General features: G+C 38.2%; 1 protein-coding gene across 1 annotated transcript in view; it reads left to right on the forward strand.

The window, feature by feature from the left end:
- Positions 1–9341, forward strand: part of VPS50 (VPS50 subunit of EARP/GARPII complex) — a 143063-nt gene extending 133722 nt beyond the window's left edge. The window contains exons 26-29 of the mRNA XM_049642870.1: positions 213–371; positions 3832–3953; positions 5731–5920; positions 8866–9341. Coding sequence (XP_049498827.1) covers positions 213–371; positions 3832–3953; positions 5731–5920; positions 8866–8985 — 591 coding nt within the window. The 3' untranslated portion in view covers positions 8986–9341. The remainder of the gene's footprint in view (positions 1–212; positions 372–3831; positions 3954–5730; positions 5921–8865) is intronic.
- The last annotated feature ends 12095 nt before the right edge of the window (positions 9342–21436 follow it).

Below are 21436 nucleotides of genomic sequence, written 5' to 3' on the forward strand. Positions count from 1 at the left end.
CGTGACCTCAAACTGATTGTATGTCTCAAGATTATGTTTTGAGTAAGACCTCTACCTATGAATTAAAGTGTTTTCATAATTGAAATCTTCAGATATGCAGTGTTTGATTTTTAGATGTGATGTATACTAGAAGTAGACACAAAATATTTTTGGTAAATCTGAGGTTTTTAGAAAATATCTGTCATTTTTCATTTCTGTGAAATTTATTTCAGACAGTCTCAACTGCCAGTGAACTACGCAAGCCAATTTATTGGATTGTAGCTGGTAAAGCTATTGATTATGAACAGATGCTGCTCCTAATGGCTAATGTGAAGTGGGATGTGAAAGAAATTATGTCACAGCACAACATATATGTAGATGCCCTGCTGAAGGCAAGTACTCTGGGAGCATCTTTGTCAAAGTGGAGTCTATCAGGAGAACTATTCCGCTCATTGCAGTTGCCCTGAGGTAGTGAGGTTATAGTTGTTATCACATTTCTAGCATCGTGATATTAAAGCCCCTGTACTGGAATAGACTTGCTTTTTGAATTTTGTGTTCTTTCAGACCCAAGAATACTATGCAGATTTTTTGGTTTTGCTCGCTAATTTCCCATCTTGAATGAGAGTTCAAGTTAATATTATGTAATCTCAGTAACCATGACTGTGGTGACAAGAAGATATTTGTATTTAATTAGAAGATATTTCTGTACTTGTGCAGATTTATCAGCAAGAGACCAGGCCCTTGATTACTCTATGTTGCTTTTTTTTTTTTTCCTAGAAATCATATTACTTTTACAGTGTGTCATGCAAACACCTTTGCATTTAAAACTTACATTTAAAATTTTTCTGGAAAGAATTGTTCATTTTTTGTCATTTATGCATCAAGAGATACTTGTAGATCACCTGACATCTGCCACACACTGATCTAGGTGCTGACAATATAGTTGGGAATTAAGGAACTTACATGCCCTCAAGGAATTTACTGCCTGTATAGAGACAACAGTAAAGACATAAATGAGGATAAGACATGTCAGATGATGAATAGTCCAGTGAAAAAGTAAATAAGCAGCAGAAGTGATATAGAGAGTGGCAGGGTGTGGGTTGAGGGCAGGGTGGAAATACTGTTAATTTACTTGTGGTCAAAGGAGGATCCTGATAAAGGGAGGGTTGTGGAGAGGCCCAAAGGAAGCGAGGAGATGAGCCATGCAGGTGTCTAAGGGGAGGAAAGGGCATCTAAGGAAAACCACTTTCAGAAAAGTTTTGTTTTTCATATTTGTCAGTGAAAAGAAAATGGGCCTTCTTAAGCTCCTGACTTTTATCTCATTTACGTAAACATTCTTACCTGCTTAGTCCTGGGCAACACATGGTAGCCAGGGACACTTGTGAACCAATAAGCAAAGCCAGAGATCAAAACAGAGATAGCAGCGGAATTCATCATCTAGTGTGCCAACTCCCAGCAATGCCTGGTGCCCTTCTAGAGTTCTGTGATGAAAACTCCGACTTAGGAACTAAGGGTGGGACATCAGTTAGCAATGTCTAGGGGCTAGTGTCAAGTCTGAAGGGTGAGTGACAACAAGGGTGCTCTCTAATTGCCACCCTGGGAGAACTTTGCTTTCTAGGGCACCCGGGAGGTCTCAATTGGGAATTTTAATTTGGAATGTGATAGACAAATGTAATTTATAAATAATCACACATACCATTTTTTTTAAACAATTTTGCTTTTGAAAGATTGATTTTATTTTTTTATGGCATGCTGACCATGGTACTCATAGATGGGTGTAAGAAGAATGAGACTTCTACACTCAGTGAATATATATACTAGATGGAACCTACTTGTCTAGTTATTCTTAACTATAAGAAATATTAATATTATGAGAAGGAACCAATGTATTCCGATTATCAACCTGAACCCAGTTTTGAGCAACTTAAATCCATCTTTTCTAAAGAAACTTTTATATAACTTTTATTCTTTCTATTACTTTTCCAAGTCCAAACCTTTAGGTAAAAAGCAATTTGCATTTGTTGCCCCTGCCAGAATCATAAGTAAAATGAAATGCTTTTATTATTCATTTAATAAGAAGCATTCTTGAACATTGAATTTAACAATGAGTAGAGTGACATTTCATACAGTTAGCATATAACCTTATCTTTAAAATATTAGGGGCGCGTCTGGGTGGCTCCGTCGGTTAAGTGTCCGACTTCAGCTCAGGTCACGTTCTCACAGTTTGTGAGTTCGAAGCCCCGTATTGGGCTCTGTGCTGACAGCTCAGAGCCTGGAGCCTACTTTGGATTCTGTGTCTCCCTCTCTCTCTGGCCCTCCCCTGCTCATACTCTGTCTCTCTCCCTCTCAAAAATAAATAAACATTAAAAAAATTACATTAAAAATTTTTTAAATATATATTAGTGAAAAAGTACTAAATCAAGACTCTGGAAAGCTAAAGCAGAGTTTAGTGAAGCATGAATGCAGTAGCAAATGGTAGTGTCTGCTAGACTCAAAAAGACTAAAACTAAAAGCTAAAGACTAAAACAAAAAGGATGAAGAGCAATTGTTTATTTAACTTTGATTCTCAAAAGTAAGCTTAGTGGATTGAAAGTTTACTTTTTCATAAATAATTAAAAGCAATTAACTGTCAAAAATAAGTCATCAAAAAAATTGTGATTAGCAAAAGAATAACAAGTAATCGTATAGTAGTAGCTTGACTGGTGACGATTAGATTCTTTTTCCTCCTGTGTGTTATTAGAAAATTTGAACACATGTCAGTCTTGACTTATTAAGCATTGTGTGGCTGCTGTTTTGAGGAAACTAAAGGAAAAATGTCATTTTAAGCCTTGTTATATTTATTTGCAGTATATTGTCAAGGAAGGATCTATAGCATTTACCTTGTAAATAAACATATTTAGACGATAATAGTCCAGAGAAGCTAGAAATATATTTAATGAAGGGTAAACCATTTGCTTTCATGTAATTGTTAGAAATTGTCTAAATTAGTCACATGTATTTTTATTTTTACTACACTGGTACCATAGAAGTTACTAATAAGTAATAAAAATATTCAGTTTTTCTGCAGGAAACCAGAATGGTTTTATTTTATTTTTTCCTTTGTACTAAAAATTTGCAGCTATCACATGACTTCAAATCATTCAGAATATAATTATTTACGTTTAAAAAATGTTTAGGAAAGAGAATATCCGATTGCTCTCTAAGGAGTATTGCCTCAAATTACAAATGGTTCACAGTTCACTCTGAGTTGAAAACTTTTAAGACAGTTTTTTAAACTGGGTTTCTGGGGCGCCTGGGTGGCTCATTTGGTTAAGCGTCCAGCTTTGGCTCAGGTCATGATCTCACAGTTTGTGAGTTTGAGCCCCGCATTGGACTTTGTGCTGACAGCTCAGAACCTGGAGCCTGCTTTGGTTTTTGTGTGTATCTCTCTGTCCTTCCCCCATTCACACACTCTCTCTCTCTCAAAAATAAATGAATAAACATTAAAAAAAAAATTAAACTGAGTTTCTTGAAGATAACTTTAAAAACATTTTAGGTGATTAAATTATTTTAGTCCATACCAACAGTCATAGAAAAATTTGAGATGAAGAAGCATTTGAACATTGGTTGCATTGTTTAATCTGTTGAGATGAAATGTAGTGTACTTTGTATCACAACATAGTTTATGCAGTTTGATATACTTTAAAAAAAAAAAACCCTTCATACTAAGTCCAAGTTATCTTTTGCATTCTCGCTTTTTGTTTTACTTAGTTTGACTGAGTCTTTCTAAACATTCTTCTTTGCCAGTAAGATGGGAAAGCAATGTGGCATTATAATTATATTCATATATGGCCATGATTTTTGTCTTCTTAGGAATTTGAGCAGTTTAACAGGAGGTTAAACGAGGTTTCTAAGAGAGTTCGGATACCCCTGCCTGTGTCTAATATACTTTGGGAACACTGTATACGTCTGGCCAATAGAACTATTGTGGAAGGGTAAGTTTTCATGAAAGCATTATCTGAGTCTTCAATGATAAATCATAATGCAATAACATTGCGTATTATCACCACTGGAGAGAATAGGTAGAGAATGTCATAAATAATAGTAAATATAATCCTATAATAATTCAGGTTTGACTTTAGAACATAATTGAAGAAACTTTAAACCCCACTGTGGCTCTTCTGTCTGTGCTTTTTTTTCTCTGTGGTGACCTAGAACCAGCTAGTAGAGGAGCATGGAAAGTAGCATCTAATGGTTATCAGAAAGTTAAACTCCTAACAGTCATTATTCCTTAATAATATAATTATGATGATGATGATGATGATTATAGATAACATTTATTGAGCACTGTGTGTCATTTATTAGATCAAGCACTTGACAGGATTATATCACCAAATCCTAACATAATCTCTTTGACAGAAGCATTTCTCTCTCTGTTTTATCAAGGAGAAAATCTAGCTTCAGAAAATCGAGGCCTAGAGAGGTTAAATAACTTATCCAGGTTCACACAGTTTTCAAACACCAAGGTTTATGAACTACTGATTTTCTGATGACAAAATCAGTCCTTATAACCACTATATCTGTTAATGATATCATTATAACATTGTAAACTATATACATCTTTCATATGTTGAGTTTAAAGATCTTTCAGTACTAATTTTCCCACTCGCTCAGAGACCATGTTTGCATCTAGAACACAGACTCTCTCTGGAAAGCAATCTGCTATAGACCATTCATATGGTTTGGAGTTGCACATCAGGTAAATTTCCACATTATCATTTATCTGATTTCTTTTCAGTTCTTCTTTGTTATAAAGAAGAACGTCTTAGAGAGTGGGAAGGTGACAGTGACAAGCTGACGTTTTGGCACTCTGTATTGAAAAATCAACAGTGCTGTATGTCACAGAATGGCCCTGTCAACAGTCATGACTGAAAAGTATTTTTAATAAATTTATTTAATAAAGTAGAAAAGTGAAGGTTTTATTTCTGTACGAAGCACTTTTTATTATTAAAAAAAAAAAAAAAAAAAAGCCTGGTCACTTCAAATAATATGCACTTTAGTTTCCTTGCAGATTTCCTTAGGGGAAGTACTGCGTTCCTAGGGTTGGAATATTATTGAAGGAATGAGACACTGACTTATGAGTAATAAAATGTTGTACTCGTAGGGTTAATACATTTATTCTTATTACTACTCCACCTTAGAACACAGTTTTTCAGTAGTGTCGGGTGTCAGAATAAGTCTATAAAGTGTTTTATTATGAAAAATATGTATATACCTTCTTTGCTCAGATGCTCACACATTTCTCTGGTTCGCTGACTGTTCATCGGGGAATTATTACATTTGTTTCCTTTGCACCCAGTAGTTACAATATTGAACAGTTTTATGAAACTAAGATTACTTTGGAGTATTCATAGCTTCGTTTTTTATAAATAATTCTTGGCAGTCAAATGTATTGGAATACCAATTTAACTTTCTTACAGATGATTATGTTAATTGACTGTGGGGAACTGTAGTCTGTAGAGCAGCAAAGAACTTTGTAAGTTATTTGATCTTTTTGGTTTGCATATGAAGAAACTGAGGCCCCGTAGGTAAAATGACTGCTGAGTGACAGGGTCCGGACACAACCCAGTCCTTCTGACACAAGGCTCATGTGTTCTTTTTCTTATAACCCTCTCATTCCTAGAGAATCTGTCCACATACAGGTTAAGAAAAGTTGAAATACCTACAGGTTTCTTTTTCCATCCTCTATTTTTTTATTATTGTGTATCTTAGATATGCCAACGTCAAGAAGTGCAGTAATGAGGGTCGTGCCTTGATGCAATTGGATTTTCAACAGTTTTTAATGAAACTTGAAAAACTAACAGATATCAGACCCATTCCTGATAAAGAATTTGTGGAAACCTATATTAAAGCCTACTATCTAACCGAGAATGACATGGAACGCTGGATCAAAGAGCACAGGGTGAGAGCTGGAAAATAGTTAATTAAGTTTTTATTCCTTTTTCTTTGTGCTCTTCTTGTCTGGTATATAATTCAAAGTCATGAGAGTGAAATATAAAGAAACAGCCAGTTCTTTGCCATATTCACACAGTATCTATGCAGTGCCCTTTGAGTAATCAAATCCTTTTGAGATCTTTCTGAACTGTAATAGTAATTATCTGGAAAGGTAGCCGGAGCCTGAACTTTAGCTATGTTTATCCTTCAACTGTGTTGTGGGAAAAGGCTGAAGTTGGTTAACATCAAGACAAATCGAAGACAGCAACATTGAAATGATTTACAAGCTAAAGTCTATTATATAACTTAAGCCTTCTAGCCCCCAACAATGAACTGGTATCATCCTGACCACACTGACATGTATTAGTGATGATTAATTTAAATATTTGTGTTAATATTTAAAAGACTAAATTTAACTTCATCCTACATTAGCCTTTACCTTGAGTATAGATGTGATCATTTTTCTTTCGTGTGGATATAGAGATAAGTAGAGAACAATATTATTTATTATGTGTTATATCGGATGCTGAATTTTGGGCACAGTTCAACTCACCCTGTATCACCAGAGCATGCTCAATATGGGGAGCTTTTCTATGTGATTGTTCTGTCATTTGTCTAGGTAGACAGTATGTGAAGACAGATTTAATGAAAATATGGGAAGTATTAAAATTATCACCAAATTTTATTCCTTCAGTAACTTTGGTGCTCACATTTACTTATGCTGTAACATCATGGGTAAAAGCTAAGTAAATTTTAACTTCATTTGACTGGGTAAGGAAATAAGGAATTATTTATATTTTATCAGCCTCATCCTGTCTGGTTTCAATACTCTAGAAAAACTAAATGAATATTAGCCTGAGTTTTGTGCAAATGTGCCCACTATAGGTCAGTTTCAGGTCTGTAGGAGCAAAGTAGAAATGTATATATTATTTTCAATGATTTTGACCAATACACCAGAATTGTGAAAAATGTCACCCCTTTTAGTCCCACTGACATCTGACATTTGAAAACCAGAATGCTAAAGCAGGTGCAGATGAAGTGCTGGATGTTATTGGAATTCATTTAGTAAAGTAAGCTACAAATACTTTGATGTTGCTACTGAGGAAGGCATTTAGGGAAAGAATACAAGTAACTGAGGAGAGAAAGCACAGCTCTTAGATATGCATTATTCGATACAAGAATAATACCTTTCTGAACTGTAGTTTCCTCTTGTTTTTAGTTTTTTAGTTTCCTCTTTTAATATAGTGAGCCAAAATTTTTAGTCTAGTATTTTGTGAGAACTTTAACTGATATATGCAATTCACTGAAATTTTCTCAGGAGCTGACTGTCCTGCCTTGCAGGGAACTCCCCACAAGGTCTAGCCCAGTGCTGATGGCAGTGAATACTTGTTAAGCGTTAACTGACAGAGGGAATTTACCAGATGCTAACAACAGGTGCTCTCAGAGCAGATACACAAACTGAATAGTTTGCTGAATTTTTATTTTTTTAAATTAATTAATAGATTAAGTTTTAAAAATGTTGGTGGTAGTTTGTATTTTTTTGTGTTTATTTTTGAGAGACAGCATAGGAGGGGCAGAGAGAGAAGGGGACAGAGGATCTGAAGGGGGCTCCATGCTGACAGTAGAGAGCTCGACGCAGGGCTCGAACTCACGAACCGTGAGATCATGACCTGAGCCGAAGTTGGACGCTTAACTGACTGAGCCACCCGGGTGCCCCTGCTGAATTTTTAAATGAACTCTTTCTCATATTTTTAAATTATACTATCTTTAGTGGCTACCTCCAGTGAAGACAGATGACTTTTTTTTTTTAAGTTTTTATTTATTTTGAGGGAGAGGGAGACCAGGGGAAGTGCAGAGAGAGAGAGAGAGAGAGAGAGAGAGAGAGAATCCCATAGGCTCTGTGCTGTCAGCTTGGAGCCTGACACAGGGCTCAGTTGGACGCTTAACTAACTGAGCCACTCAGGCGCCCCAGATAGATGACTTTTCTTTCATTTTCTTTTAATATTTATTTCTTTGAGAAAGAAAGAGAGAGAGGAGAACTTGAACACAAGTGGGAGGGGCAGAGAGAGAGAGGGAGAGAGAGAATCTCAAGCAGGCTTCCTGCTGTCAGTGCAGAGCCCAACTTTGGGCTCGAGCTCAAAGTTGAGCTGAAATGAGATCAAGAGTTGGACGCTTAACCCACTAAGCCACCCAGGCTATCCTGACAGATGACTTTTCTTATTAGATTTGGTATAGAACTCACTTTCCTTACCTGAACTCTTGCTGTTGATCCTCTATAACCAGATCAATATGCAAACCTTTCTGATGAGCCCCTATTCATTCTCATCTTAGCAACTCATTATCTGAAATTCAGGAACCAAATAGATTTGTACAGCATAAAATACTTGTAGTCTTCATTTTACTTATTAGCTACAATGACAGTATGAAAGATTAAAATCTAGTACCTTCCTGATCCTTGTTACCTTACTTATTTATCGTATCTCTGAAAAGTTGTTCTGTGGTTAGAGATTTATTTCTTTCACCTAAAATGTTTGCAAAATGTGGAGTTCCAGAAAATACTTTACTTAGTAACATTTAAAAAATTTGGGAGGTCAGTGTATTTTAGTAACTTAATAAAGTATCACAGAAATAAGCATAAGGTGTGTAGTTTAAAAGTGGGCATATCAGATTACTTTGCCATAATTAAAAAGATTCCAGTGCTTTCTGTTTCAAATGGATACTACAGTATCCTTCTTGTTATTACAGCTCAGTAAACAATTTGTCTTCCATATCTTAAACTATAATTTTCACTGCTTTTCACTGATTTGTAGTGATCAGTTACTACCCACTGAAAACTGAGTGTCTGTTCTTTCCTTGCGTTGATCAAACACGTCTTTCAGCGTACTAAATTTGGATTTTTTTTTTTCCAAGCAGGAGTACTCAACGAAGCAGCTGACCAATCTGGTAAATGTTTGCCTGGGATCCCATATCAATAAGAAAGCAAGACAAAAACTTCTAGCTGCTATAGATGATATAGACAGACCCAAAAGATAATGAACGCATTTTTTTTTCCTCAATGACATTGATCTTCTCTCAACATAGATGACATGAAAGCCAATTTTTCATGCACTCCTGACAATTGTCTGCTAAGAAATCTCTGTGCATGTTCCTTCCAACTGGAAAGTGGAAAACACTGAAGTCTGTGTGGTATTCTCAAATGACTTTTATACGCTCTGGTCCTTCTCTTCAACTTTTAGTCTCATCTGTTGTATTCTTTTCCTGAAATGATATCCTTGCCTTGTCATAAGTATTGTTATGTGACTGCAGTAACATATTTTACCGAAGAATGTACTGTAGATATGCAATTAGAAGGAACAGTGGCAGTACATCCACGGGCACTTTTTGGAGAATGAATTTATGTTGGTATTTTTTTTGCCCTCTCTACTTGGTTCTTGAAAGCATAAATGAGAGGTTTTCTGTACAGTATCTCCTAATTATGAGCACTGCATGAGAATTGAAAAGTACATGTAAGCAAAATAGTTGAAAAATCAGTATGCTCTCTGTGTTTTTGAATGTCAGAGTTTATCTTGGGGTTAATTTGGTTAAAACAGTGATCATAAATGATGAAATTGAATAAATATTATACTCTAACACTATCAGCCTATGTGAGACTAAATTTTGATATTTTTCCATGGCAGGTATAGTTTAGGAAGCAATAATGGAATTTTTTAGTATGTTCTAATTGTAATGATCTTATATCCCGAAACCAATGGTGAAAAGTAACTTATTGGGTGTACCTATTCAGTGCCTGAGTAGCACACAGAATGGTGATTGTGGGATTTTTTTTAATGTGGGACATTTTCCACATAAGTGGCTCTCTTTGATTTCAACTTTTGTCTTAGGATGGCAAAACCTGACTTAGCTGACTTAGGGAAAGGACTGTTAGTCAAGAATAAGTTTATGGTCATATGTTCATCTTTCTTAGATGTCTGCTTTGTATTACAGATGTAAAATAATGTGAGCTAGCTAGTGATAAACTTTGGAACTCAGTTAATAACTATGTACTTTGCTTTTGAAACCCGAGACCTTCTGTTAACATATATGACACGAAAATCAGTTTCCCATGCACTCCTTCCACCTGACTGATCAGGAAGTTTTTTCATGTTCTTTATGACTAGGGAGTAGAAGGCTCTTAGGTTTGTGTGGTGTTGGTCCAGGATTACTGGGCGTGACCTACAACATCAACAGCTCATAGAATCCTAAAGCATCATTTCATGAGAAATGGGCTTTGTGTCCTGTGAGCCTTCTGGGAACTGAGATGCTGAAATGGAGGGCAGAGGGTGGCGTGTGGGCAGGCATGGAGGTGAATAAGGAGGTGATGGCCACTCGGTGTCTGCCAGTCCCTGCAGATTTTCATAACCAGCACATTAGAATACAAAATGCTTTGAGAATACATCTCTGGGGGCGCCTGGGTGGCGCAGTCGGTTAAGCGTCCGACTTCAGCCAGGTCACAATCTCGCGGTCCGTGAGTTCGAGCCCCGCGTCAGGCTCTGGGCTGATGGCTCGGAGCCTGGAGCCTGTTTCCGATTCTGTGTCTCCCTCTCTGCCCCTCCCCCGTTCATGCTCTGTCTCTCTCTGTCCCAAAAATAAATAAAAAAAAAATTAAAAAAAACGTTGAGAATACATCTCTGGATGCTAGTATATGTGTCTGTATGATGAGGTTTTTGTTTTCAGCCTCTCCCTTTGCAGTTCATTCACTGTCAATATTGACAGTAAAACTTTCCTCTTGTAAAAAGGTATGAGCTTGGTGCTATTATGGTCTACTCATGGCATTGGACTGTGTACTTGGAAGGCAGATTTTGCCAGGAGCCATTATCCATACAGAGCCGCTGGAAGAAAATGAATATGAAATAAGCTTGGTCCTTGTGTTTAAATGACATATTCAGTTGGGCACATAAAGAGCTAATCAATCTCATTTATTTCTCTGTTGATTGGGAGCCACTTATTTATTCTTTTTTACATGGGCTTTCTAGTTGGCTTTCTTTAATTTCTACTTTAGTTTGCCCTAGGTAGCATGAACAGCAGTTACCTACCTGTTAGAGTGTTTTCCAGGGTGATAGGAATTGATACAAAAGAATTACTTGTTAGAGAATTAACCATGCAATTGGACAGATATTTTAACTTACGTATACTGCGCTTTGATAAAAATTTTAAAAACTTTTTTTTGTGCATTTCAAGGTAGCTTAATGAGTGTTCATTAACATCAAAACAGTAACCAGATACTTGAGCTGTGAAATTACCTAAAAACAAGAGAGTTAACCAGACATTTCTCAAATACATTATGCAGTGATAATGAGTTATAACCATGTAACATTTTGTGAAACTAACATTAAGATAAATAGAATTGAAAAGCTTGAGAATATAAATGGAATTAATTGTGTTCCAAAAGTTTTACTGTAACAAAAATTTTCTTTTTGTGTCTAAGTTTTCCTTAACCGTGGCATTTGGTATGAAAGTGTCTTATGAAATTCAAGATTTTAAGTTGATATGGGAGCAGAAGAAAATTGCATCCCCTGGGAAAGAATGATTATTTCTACAAATACATTGTCTTGCATTAAAAAATGCTAGAGAGATGCATAACAATTCAAATGACTGAGTTTGATTCAGTTTGTAAAATCTACAGAGATCTTATAAGTCCACTTTGACTAGTAAGCCCATTTGCTCAACTTACAAAATGAAATCGAATTTTGCTTGAAGCCAGGACCATATGGTATTTTATCATATCTTTAAGCAGAATTTCCTTTGAAAATTCCTGTTTAGCTGAGTGCTAAAGTGAAACTTTAAGTTAGATTGAATAGCTTTTTTCTTTATCTACTCACTAAAATGTAGTCATAAAAAAGGCTTGTAATTCAATTCACTTTGAAAGTATAGTTATCTTTTGTAATGAAAAATTTGACCCGAAGATGAAATACAAATTGTACTCAGAGCAAAATGAACAAGTCCAGGGGAAAATATTTACATTTCTATATTTATTCTTTGAGGCAATTTTAATACATACATAGTGGTTAACACAAATGATATTTAACTCTTCAGAATGAGTAATGACAAAATTATTAACATTCTGGTGTGATCTTTGTAAATATTAAGACTAGTGCAGCTTTTTGCAGATTTTCTTTTTTAGTATTACAGAAAATATTTGCTCAATTCATATCATCCACAAATTTTTAAAGGCCATCAAAAAGTTTAAGCTACACAACATTCCCCAGGACAAAACTATGTCACATTTTATACATGAGAATTCTTGTTTTTTTTTTAGTTTTTTTTTTTTTTTTTTATGTTTATTTATTTTTGAGAGAGGGACACACAGAGTGCAAGTGGGAGAGGGTCAGAGAGAGAGGGAGACACAGAATCCAAAGCGGGCTCCAGGCTCTGAGCTGTCAGCACAGAGCCTGATGCGGGGCTTGAACCCATGAATGGTGAGATCAGAACTGAGCTGAAGATGGATGCTTAAGTGACTGAGCCACCCAGGTGCCCCTATACCTGAGAATTCTTGTTCAAACTCAATGGAGAAACATAGTTCATTAACTCTAATACACTTTTCTTGATTGTTGTATCCTTTTGTGAATCTTGCTAAGTATATCTGCATCATTTTTTCAGTCTGAAAACAAACCCACAGTTAGATTCTCTATTTGCTAGGGATGTTGGAGGAAGGGGCAGGAATTCAGGGAAGAAGGATAACTAGTCTCTTTCTGGAATTTTGGTACTTTATTGATATGATTTATTTATAACGTTTTTTGTTTTGCTTTTTGGTTTTGATGAAGAGCCATATTTATAAGTTTCTTTAGTGATCACTTCTTGATCTCAAGACTGAAATTTCCAGATTTGCTCTTTGAGGACTTTTTCACACTGAGCCAAGCCTTTCAGTCCAGAAAAGAGGTGTTTTTGTTTTTGTTTTAATCTACAACCTATATTTTATTCTGTTTCTTCACCATCCCTTGTTTCTTGATTCTGCCTATCAGTAACCAAAAGGAGTTATGTTTTTTTTTTTTGTTTTTTTTTTTTTTATTTATTTTTGGGACAGAGAGAGACAGAGCATGAATGGGGGAGGGGCAGAGAGAGAGGGAGACACAGAATCGGAAACAGGCTCCAGGCTCCGAGCCATCAGCCCAGAGCCTGACGCGGGGCTCGAACTCACGGACCGTGAGATCGTGACCTGGCTGAAGTCGGACGCTTAACCGACTGCGCCACCCAGGCGCCCCAAGGAGTTATGTTTTAAAGAAAAGACATTTACATATTGTGGGCCTTTTGGTCCAGCTACCACAAATAGCATAGCAATCTTTGCCTTAGATGGAAGGGATATTTTAGTCAGGGTTCCCATTTCAACAGAAGTCACTTCTGGAGCCTACACTGAAATGTAATTGCACCTTTGAGTAGCTATTAGAAGACAGCTTTGCTGACTGCCTGCTGTCTACCTTATTTTACTTCTGTTGTCCCTGCTTCCTATCACAATTCCACCTTTAAGAACTCAACCAAGATGCTTTACTTTCCACGAAACCTGTCCTTTACCAGAGTAGGTGCTCTGGGGAAGAAGTGATAGGGAATGGTGGTGATCACGGTGGAAATAGAATTTTAACAAGGAAGATTGCAGAAGATCTCTCTTGGAAGGAAATGAGGAGGCCAGTCATGCTGTTATCTGAGGTGGAGGGTTGCAGGCTGAGGGAGTAGTAAATGCAAAGTGAAGGCTCAAGGTGAAGGCTTCAGCTCTGAGAAGTGTAAGGAGGCCAGCATAGCAGGCACAGTGAGTGGGGGAGATTAGGAATGGAAAGGGTGTAGCAGGATGAGTCACACAGAGTGAAGACCTGTGAGCCTTTGGATTTTACTTTCAGATGGGAAGCATTTGGAAGATTGTGAACAGAGTGGGCACCTCATTTCTGACTTAGGTTTTAGCAAAATCCCTCTACCTGTGTATTTGAGAAAAGGCCATAGGGGGACAAAGACCGAAGCACTGAGACAGAGTAAGAATCTAATACAGCAAACCAAGAACAGAATTATGGAGGCTCTGTCTGCAGGATATGGTGAGGAGTGAGCAGATTCTGGATGTGTTTCAAAGGTAGAGACATTAGGATTTGTTGATTGGTTGATGTGATGTTTGAGAAAAGAGGGATTAAAGATGATTCTAAAACTTTCGCCTGAGAAAGTAGAAGTCTTTGACAGAACTGGGTTTGTGAAGATCAAGGGAATACTTGGACAGCTGTGTTTGAGATACAACATTGGAGGTGTAGAAGAGGCAGCTGTGCACGTGAATCTGGAGAAGTCAGGGCTGTAGATGTAAATGTGGGAGTCATCAGCATATAGAATAAACCCAAAGCTTTCTTTAGGAGGCGGAAAAATCTTACTTGGTCCATGAATATTAATAAGCATTGGTCATAGAAATTTTATCCCTTTAGGATTGCTATCTTCCTTGAAATTGAGCTCAGGACAGTTTCCATATCACACAGGATAGATTAAGGAATAGGCTTTCTTGGGGAAACTGACAAGCCTGGGGCAGCAAAAAGTAAAAAAAAGAGAAAGAGTGAAAGAAAAGGCGTTGTTTCCCCTCCCCCCCCCCACACCCCCTTCACCCATTCCCAACATTATCACCATGAGAGGTGAGAGAGGGCTCGGAGAATGCAGAGATTCTGTGTGTGTGTGTGTGTGTGTGTGTGTGTGTGTGTGTGTGTGTGTATTTGGGGGGGGGGGGTTGTTAGCAACAAATGTGAGAGCAACTGACCACCTAGTGACCTGGGGCCTGTGAGCAGTGTAGTTCCTCTGGCTGGGAAGCAGAAGCCTTCTCCTTTGGGAAGATGAGTTCTGGGGCAGCCCTTTCCCTAGCTGGCTCATCGTTCAGGCAACTGGAGCTAGCTCCAGGGTACTGTCTTGTGTCAGGAGCTGGCTGGTCTCTAGTGGATTGGACAAATAGTTCCTGTCCTCAGGAGTTTAAATCTAGTAGGATAAACAGATGTAAAACAAACACATTTCATTCTGGGGGGTACTCCAAAGGAGAGTTCAGAAGTGGGAAAAACTATACTGAGGAAGACATGTTCAAGTGAAGAAGAACTGGCATGAGGTGAGGAGGCTGAGGGAAGAGTGTGCTTGAGGATCAGAAAAGGCAGTGTGGTTGGCACACACAAGGGGCAGGGAGAGTGGCACAGAAAAGACTGAGAAGACGTGGCAGATATCCTGTGCAGCCAAGCAGGAGACACAAATGAATTAAGCAGCAGATCTTATTCAATAATGAATGACAGGCAGTTTGAGATGTGGACAATGTGGGCCCGGCTGTACCTACAGGCACTTGAATTTGAATTTTAATCTCTGCATCCAAGGGAATGAATGACCTCCATCCATCAGCTTGGGGGACAAGGGAGTCTGTATAGATGAGGGAATTTCCCAGAACTTCTATCTGTGTGTTCCGCTATATCCATCTTGATAGCACTTAGCACAGAATATTACTTAGCTCAAAACTATATGATGGATGGAGTGGTCGAGTGGAATGCAAATAAATACTTTTTAGGGCCTAGTATTATCTAGGCCCTTTGAGCTAGAATTCCTCCCTAAACTGTCCTCAAGTGCTGCTTGGTTCTTTGGGCCTGGATTGTCGCAAGTATATTTCTTTACACCCCAGAGCTCCTTGTACTGGATCAGACGTGTAATGGCTATTTGTTTATTGACTTCTCAGTGTTGTGGAAAAGCATTAATTAGTAATTGTTGAAGAGAGGTGCACACTGGCATTGGAAGCCAAAAGGTTAGCAGTTTAAAAAGAAGCAATAACTTACTTCACTTTCTTAAGTTTTTAATGCCTACAGACTGAGATAAAACTTGACATGTTTTAATAGACTGCCCTAGACCAGTGGTTATCAAAGTATGGCCCCAGATCATCAGCCTCAGCATCACCTGAGAACTCATTAAACAAGCAAATTCTCAGGCCCCACTAGAGACCTATAGAATCAGAAACTCTGCAGGTAGGACTGTACAATTGGCGTTTTAATAACTCTGCCGCATACTGAACTTTGAGAACCACTGACTTCAAAGACACCCTGAGACAAAATGATCCAGAAAAGCTGTTCACCTGGAACTTTCTTTCCCTTCACAGGGCTGTAGGGTAGCTATTCCAGACTGACTGCTGACAAGGCCTTTTTTTGTTTGTTTTTTGTTTTTAGACACTATTTTTTGTCCACTTTAGTATAACAATTGCTACTTTTCCATAAAATAAATCTTATAGTGCTGCCTTCCCTATTAGAACCTGTATGAGTGACTACTGTTGGAACAGGCCAACAAACATGTGTATGTCCTTCACATTGACTTGAGTGGAAAGAGATTTCCCAGGAGATTTTTAATTGGTTCAAGAGTCATGTGCAGTGAGACCATGGAACTGGAGGAATAATGTATCATTTTACAGAGATTTGGTCATTGATTCTTTCAGCCACTAATTGAATCAGATGGAGAGAGAAGCCAGTTGAGTATTTGGTAAGGGAAGCTTAACGTGAGCTGGAGTGTTGGTGGCTGGAGTTCTGTTGAGTTCATATTCTTGCACTTTCGCTAGTCTCCAGTTACCCTTCTGTGCCATAATTTTAAAGAGTATTTCTGTATGTCTAAGATGGGAACAATAACAGTACCAACTTAGTAGGGCTATTGTTTTGTGCAGATGGTGACTAGGGGCCAGGAGGCTGAGGCAGTTTTCCCAAAGTCACACTGCAAGGGATGGAACCAGAACTTGAGTCCATTGTTCTTACTGTGTGATCCACATACTGGCCACTGACGGACCTCATCACATTTCTTCAGAATGCTAGGCTGCCTGAACTGCATCCTACTATCAATTCCTTGGCTGTACATCCGCCTCCTTTGTGAGGAGTTAATTGGCATGCTGTAGAAAGTGTGCTCGTTCTCCGTGGGATTCCTTACGGTTTTAGTGATTCCAGATTTAATAGCAGAGCCTCTTGTGGGTGAGTGATGTGTCTCAATTTGGGGAAGTGAGAATCATTGTTTATGCCATTATGACAGGCAAATGCTGAGGTGTCATTTCCTTCATGCATTCTCTTGGTAAACCACCCAAGAGACCCTCTTCTGACTTAAGAAATTCAGGTGTGATTCATGTGACAGTGGTGGTGTTTCTGCTGCTATATCAGCTTCTAAGGTAATTCCAGGTGTTCTGTTCAGGTTCCATCTCGGGTGTGGAAAAAGTTTTCTCCATTTGGGGGGCTTACATCTGGGGTTGTCTAGTAGTAGGTGGCCCACAGAATAGAAATGTCCATACTTGGGCAGCTCAGCACTGAGTCCCTTTTCTGCTCTCTTGCCCATGTGCCCTCCCCCCTTTTCTGCTTAGCTCTCCATACCTTTGTTCCCCAACCTCTTTCTCTAGCTCCAATCTTACAATGTTTTGGGGAAAGAAGAAGTAGTTCTGTAAGTGGGCACATTTTCATTCACACTTAAATTAGGAGTTTCTTAGACTCACTAGTTCAGCTTCTTTGAGGGTTGAAAGAAGAAAAGTGGTGTTTAGATGTTTAGTGAGAAGCAAAGAAAAGCAGCAGACCAACAGAGGCATTAATGGAGGTAGAACCCTGCCATTTATCAGTATTTTAAGATTGTCAGGAGAGTACTCTCAATTCTCTTAGTAAATTTCTTTGTAGTTTGTAAATTTATAATGCAAGAACCTGATATTTTCCTCTCCAGGCTCCTATGTTCACACCCATCTCCCTGCGCCCCAACTTCATTGACTAAACAAACAAATGTACTACCTGGTATCTGTTTCTTCAGATAATGGGATGGTTATTTTAAAATTTATTAGGGCTGAGGTCCATCAGCTACCTCTTCAGAGTCCTTAATTTTTGAGACAAGGCTTGTTCCAAGCAAACTGCCTGCAGTTTAGTCCCTGAGACTTAAGCATGTGTCAGTAATAAAATTGTAAATGAGATTATAATTAGCACACATCAGAGACTGAGATTTGGCATTACCTGATATACTTTATTTCTCAGTAAGTACTTGTCTTTCTGTTTAAAAGCTCACTTGTTGGACGCTGGTTTAAATGATTTTCGAAGCATCTTGTAGAGACAAGCCAAGGTGATCTTTGTAAGTGAAGTACCATTGCTCACCATGAGCACGTACATTACAGCAGTTTTCAACATATTGGTGATGTGAAGTGTTGTTTGGCTGGTATTTAACAATAATAATAGGAACTTGGCTCTTGTGGTTTAAGGCATTTTGATAGCTGCTTTTTTCATTTTAAGCCAAAATAGAGTTTTGGTTTTTTTGTTAAAGGTCAAGTATTCCTCTTTTTCCTTTGACTCTTCTTTTGCCTTTTTAGCTCTTAGATTTCATCTTCAGGAGAGTGTGACGAGGAACTTTGGGAAGAGATTGTGATATAATCAAAATGATGGTGGCATAGAAGTGCAGCGGTTGGGGTGGGCAGGCACAGACCAGTTGGTGGGATGAGCTGCTGTACCCTAAGCTTCAGGGACAATGCATAAATGATAGAACTGTAGTATTTGAAATAGGAAGACTTAGCAGTAACAGCATGACACTAGAATTCTCCATCTGGCAAGGTAGAGTTGGAGAGTCAAAAATACTTTAGTAAATATTGGTAGCAGTTGAGCATGCAGAAAAAAGACAAAGCAGTGATCTCTTCACCATGATTTGGGGAGTCCACAGTAGATCTGTATAGAGTTGGGAGAGTGACGAGTAGGCAGGAAGTGTCCAGGAGTCTTTTGTAAACCCAAGTCCAGTAACATCCTATTTCCCCAGGATCCAGTGAATCTGTGTGGAAAGCAGCATACGGGCCTCGCAGCAGGGAGATCAGTATGCAGCCCCAGGGAATAAGAAGACAAAGTACTGAGAAGCTTCCAGAGTAAAATCTGACAGTTTTGAAGCTGGTAGGGAGCTTAAGAGGCCACCTAGTGCAACCTTCCACTAGGAAAGTTATGGATGTCCATAACTTGAGGGTATTCACAAGGGATGATATCCTTTACAACATTCCTACCCAGTCAGTCCTAGCTACTTCCTGAGAATTTCCAGCAACAGGTAACTTGCTTTCTCACAAGTTCTGAATGTCAGAGATCTTCCTGGGTCTGAAACTACACTCCATGGGGCCTACTCTCATTGTCCTCTGTTGTGCCCTGTGATCAGGAAGAATATAGAAACCTGTCTGTTTCCTTTCCATTAACACCTATGAGTAGCTGTGTTGACTAATGATAACCAGATCACATGTAGAATGTCAACTCATTTTGAGCGTATATTCACCTAAAGATCTTGAGTTTATTCAGTGCTATTAAAATCCTGCCGTCTTTAGAAATGCCTGGTTGGCTCAGTTGGTTGGGAGTCCAAATGGATTTCAGCTCAGGTCATGATCCCAGGGTTGTAGGATCAAGCCCTGTATTGGGCTCTGTGCTGAACATAGAATCTGCTTAAGATTCTCTCCCTCTGCGCCTCTCCCTCACTAGTGCTCTCTTTCTCTCTTTAAAATAGAAAAGAATCTTTTTTTAATTAAAAAAAAATGCTGCCCTCTTCAGCATTTGTACAGTAGATTGTTTTAAATGTTAATTCAACATCTTATGTAATTTTCATCTAAAAAAAATACTATTTTGTTACTTTGGACCTTGTTACAGCTATTTGGAATTTTTTGGTTCCGGATTCTGTCATTTAGAACGTGAAGCATGTCTTTGCTGCTCAAGTGATAAGGAAGTATTTCTTGTAGGTCCTTAGTCAAGTAGACAAGAATGTGAGTGGGATAGAACCAAGGACAGAGGTCTCAGCCCTGTAACAAGGCAGCTCCAGTAATCAGAACTCTTTGAACAAGTATATTAGAGCCATGAATGCACTACCTTTTTTCACTTTCCCCTTGTTTTTCCAGTTTGGCCACAAGGTAATATGAAATTTTGTGATATTCTTTTCTAGGAATACAATACTAGCAATGCCCTCAAAATGGAAAGTGAAAATATTTTGGTATTTTTGTCCTCTCTTGAATCCATGCTGGCTTTTGATGAAGACCTTTAAATTTTATAAGTGCTCACAAACTATTTTTAAATATTTTATTCTTGAATTCTGCCAAGTATTCAATGGTAAGCTCATCAGATGATTGTGTGGGAAGCTTAATTCTTTCAATATATTAGAATATTATTCACCTAATTCCACACTTCAGACATCTCTTCTCCACTCAATATAATTGTGCATAAATTTCTAATTCTTACTTCTAGTTCCTTTATGACCACAGGAGGGAAACTTGAACTACTGTAAATTTCTAGGTGTTTGTGTGCTTTGGTATATTATCTGTCTTTGAGTTCCACTTATCTTAATCATGTTTTTTTCCCTTTCTTACTGTAATGGATGGATTGTTTTTTGTTTTTTTTTAAAGTCTAATTAATATTACTCCATATGCTTCAAGCAGCGATGTGTTTTCCTGTTCTTTCTGCTTAGAGCACATATGTAAAAACCCTTAGAGTTGTGGTGAAGTTGCTTTTATCTCAAGGCATACTATGCTTTAACCTCCTAACAGGTCCCTTGTCATTCTTGTATTTGACCCTGATTATATACCTACCTTTATTTTCATTGTTATTTTTGGCAGTGAGATGAGCAGAATATACCTTTGGAAGACACCCTATCATCTTCAGACAACGCTGTCTCCTTCTTCAGAATGATGGCTGGGAATTCCATAAGACTTTCTTTCCTTTTTTTTCTTTTTCTTTCTTTCTTCAAATGTTCTCCTAGAGATGAATTCCCTTTCAGTCTCTGGACACAGGACTGTGATATCTTTTCCTGACCATTTTCTGAAACCTGATCTCTTTTGGAGGGCACCATATATAGCATAGTGGTTAAGCAACTCAACTTCAGAGTCTAATATGCTAGGGGAACTTGGGCAAGTTATATAACCTCCTTGTGCCTCAGTTTCCTCATCTGTAAAATTGGAACGATGGAATCATTTGTCGTATTTTGTGGAGGATTAAGTGAGGTAAAATCTGTAAAATTCTTAGTAACATTATTATTATTTTCTAGGGGCCATTTATGGCCATGCTGCCATGGATCCTAGGAATTTGGTTCTGTTCTTCCAATATTCTCATCATCTCCACTTTATTAATCAGTATTCCCCTATTTGAAGTTTTAAAAAACTGCCTCCAGGGCTGTAGGTTGTGTCCCACTCAGCTGCAGGGGGCAACACTCACATGAACTTCGCAGGGAATAGTGCCTTCTACTGTGTGCAGAGCGCCCACACCGGTCCTTATTCCTTCCTGAATGACGAAACCATCAGCAAGGCAAAGCAAGAATTCCTCAGGTGCCTCTGCCTTCCTCAGAATAAGCTTTATAGAGTATGTCTTCAGATTTGAGATCTACTTCTATAGTATAGTTTTATTGGAGCAAGTGGGAGCTGAACTGGAAAGAGTCCCTGAGGGAAGGTTGGAGTTGATGAGCGTGAACTGGAATATGGGATATATGGACAGATAGCACCAGCAGTTGGAATTAGATATTTCACCTCCCTTGGGCA

Source organism: Panthera uncia, chromosome A2, assembly GCF_023721935.1.
Source record: "Panthera uncia isolate 11264 chromosome A2, Puncia_PCG_1.0, whole genome shotgun sequence".
NCBI classification, from domain to species: domain Eukaryota; kingdom Metazoa; phylum Chordata; class Mammalia; order Carnivora; family Felidae; genus Panthera; species Panthera uncia.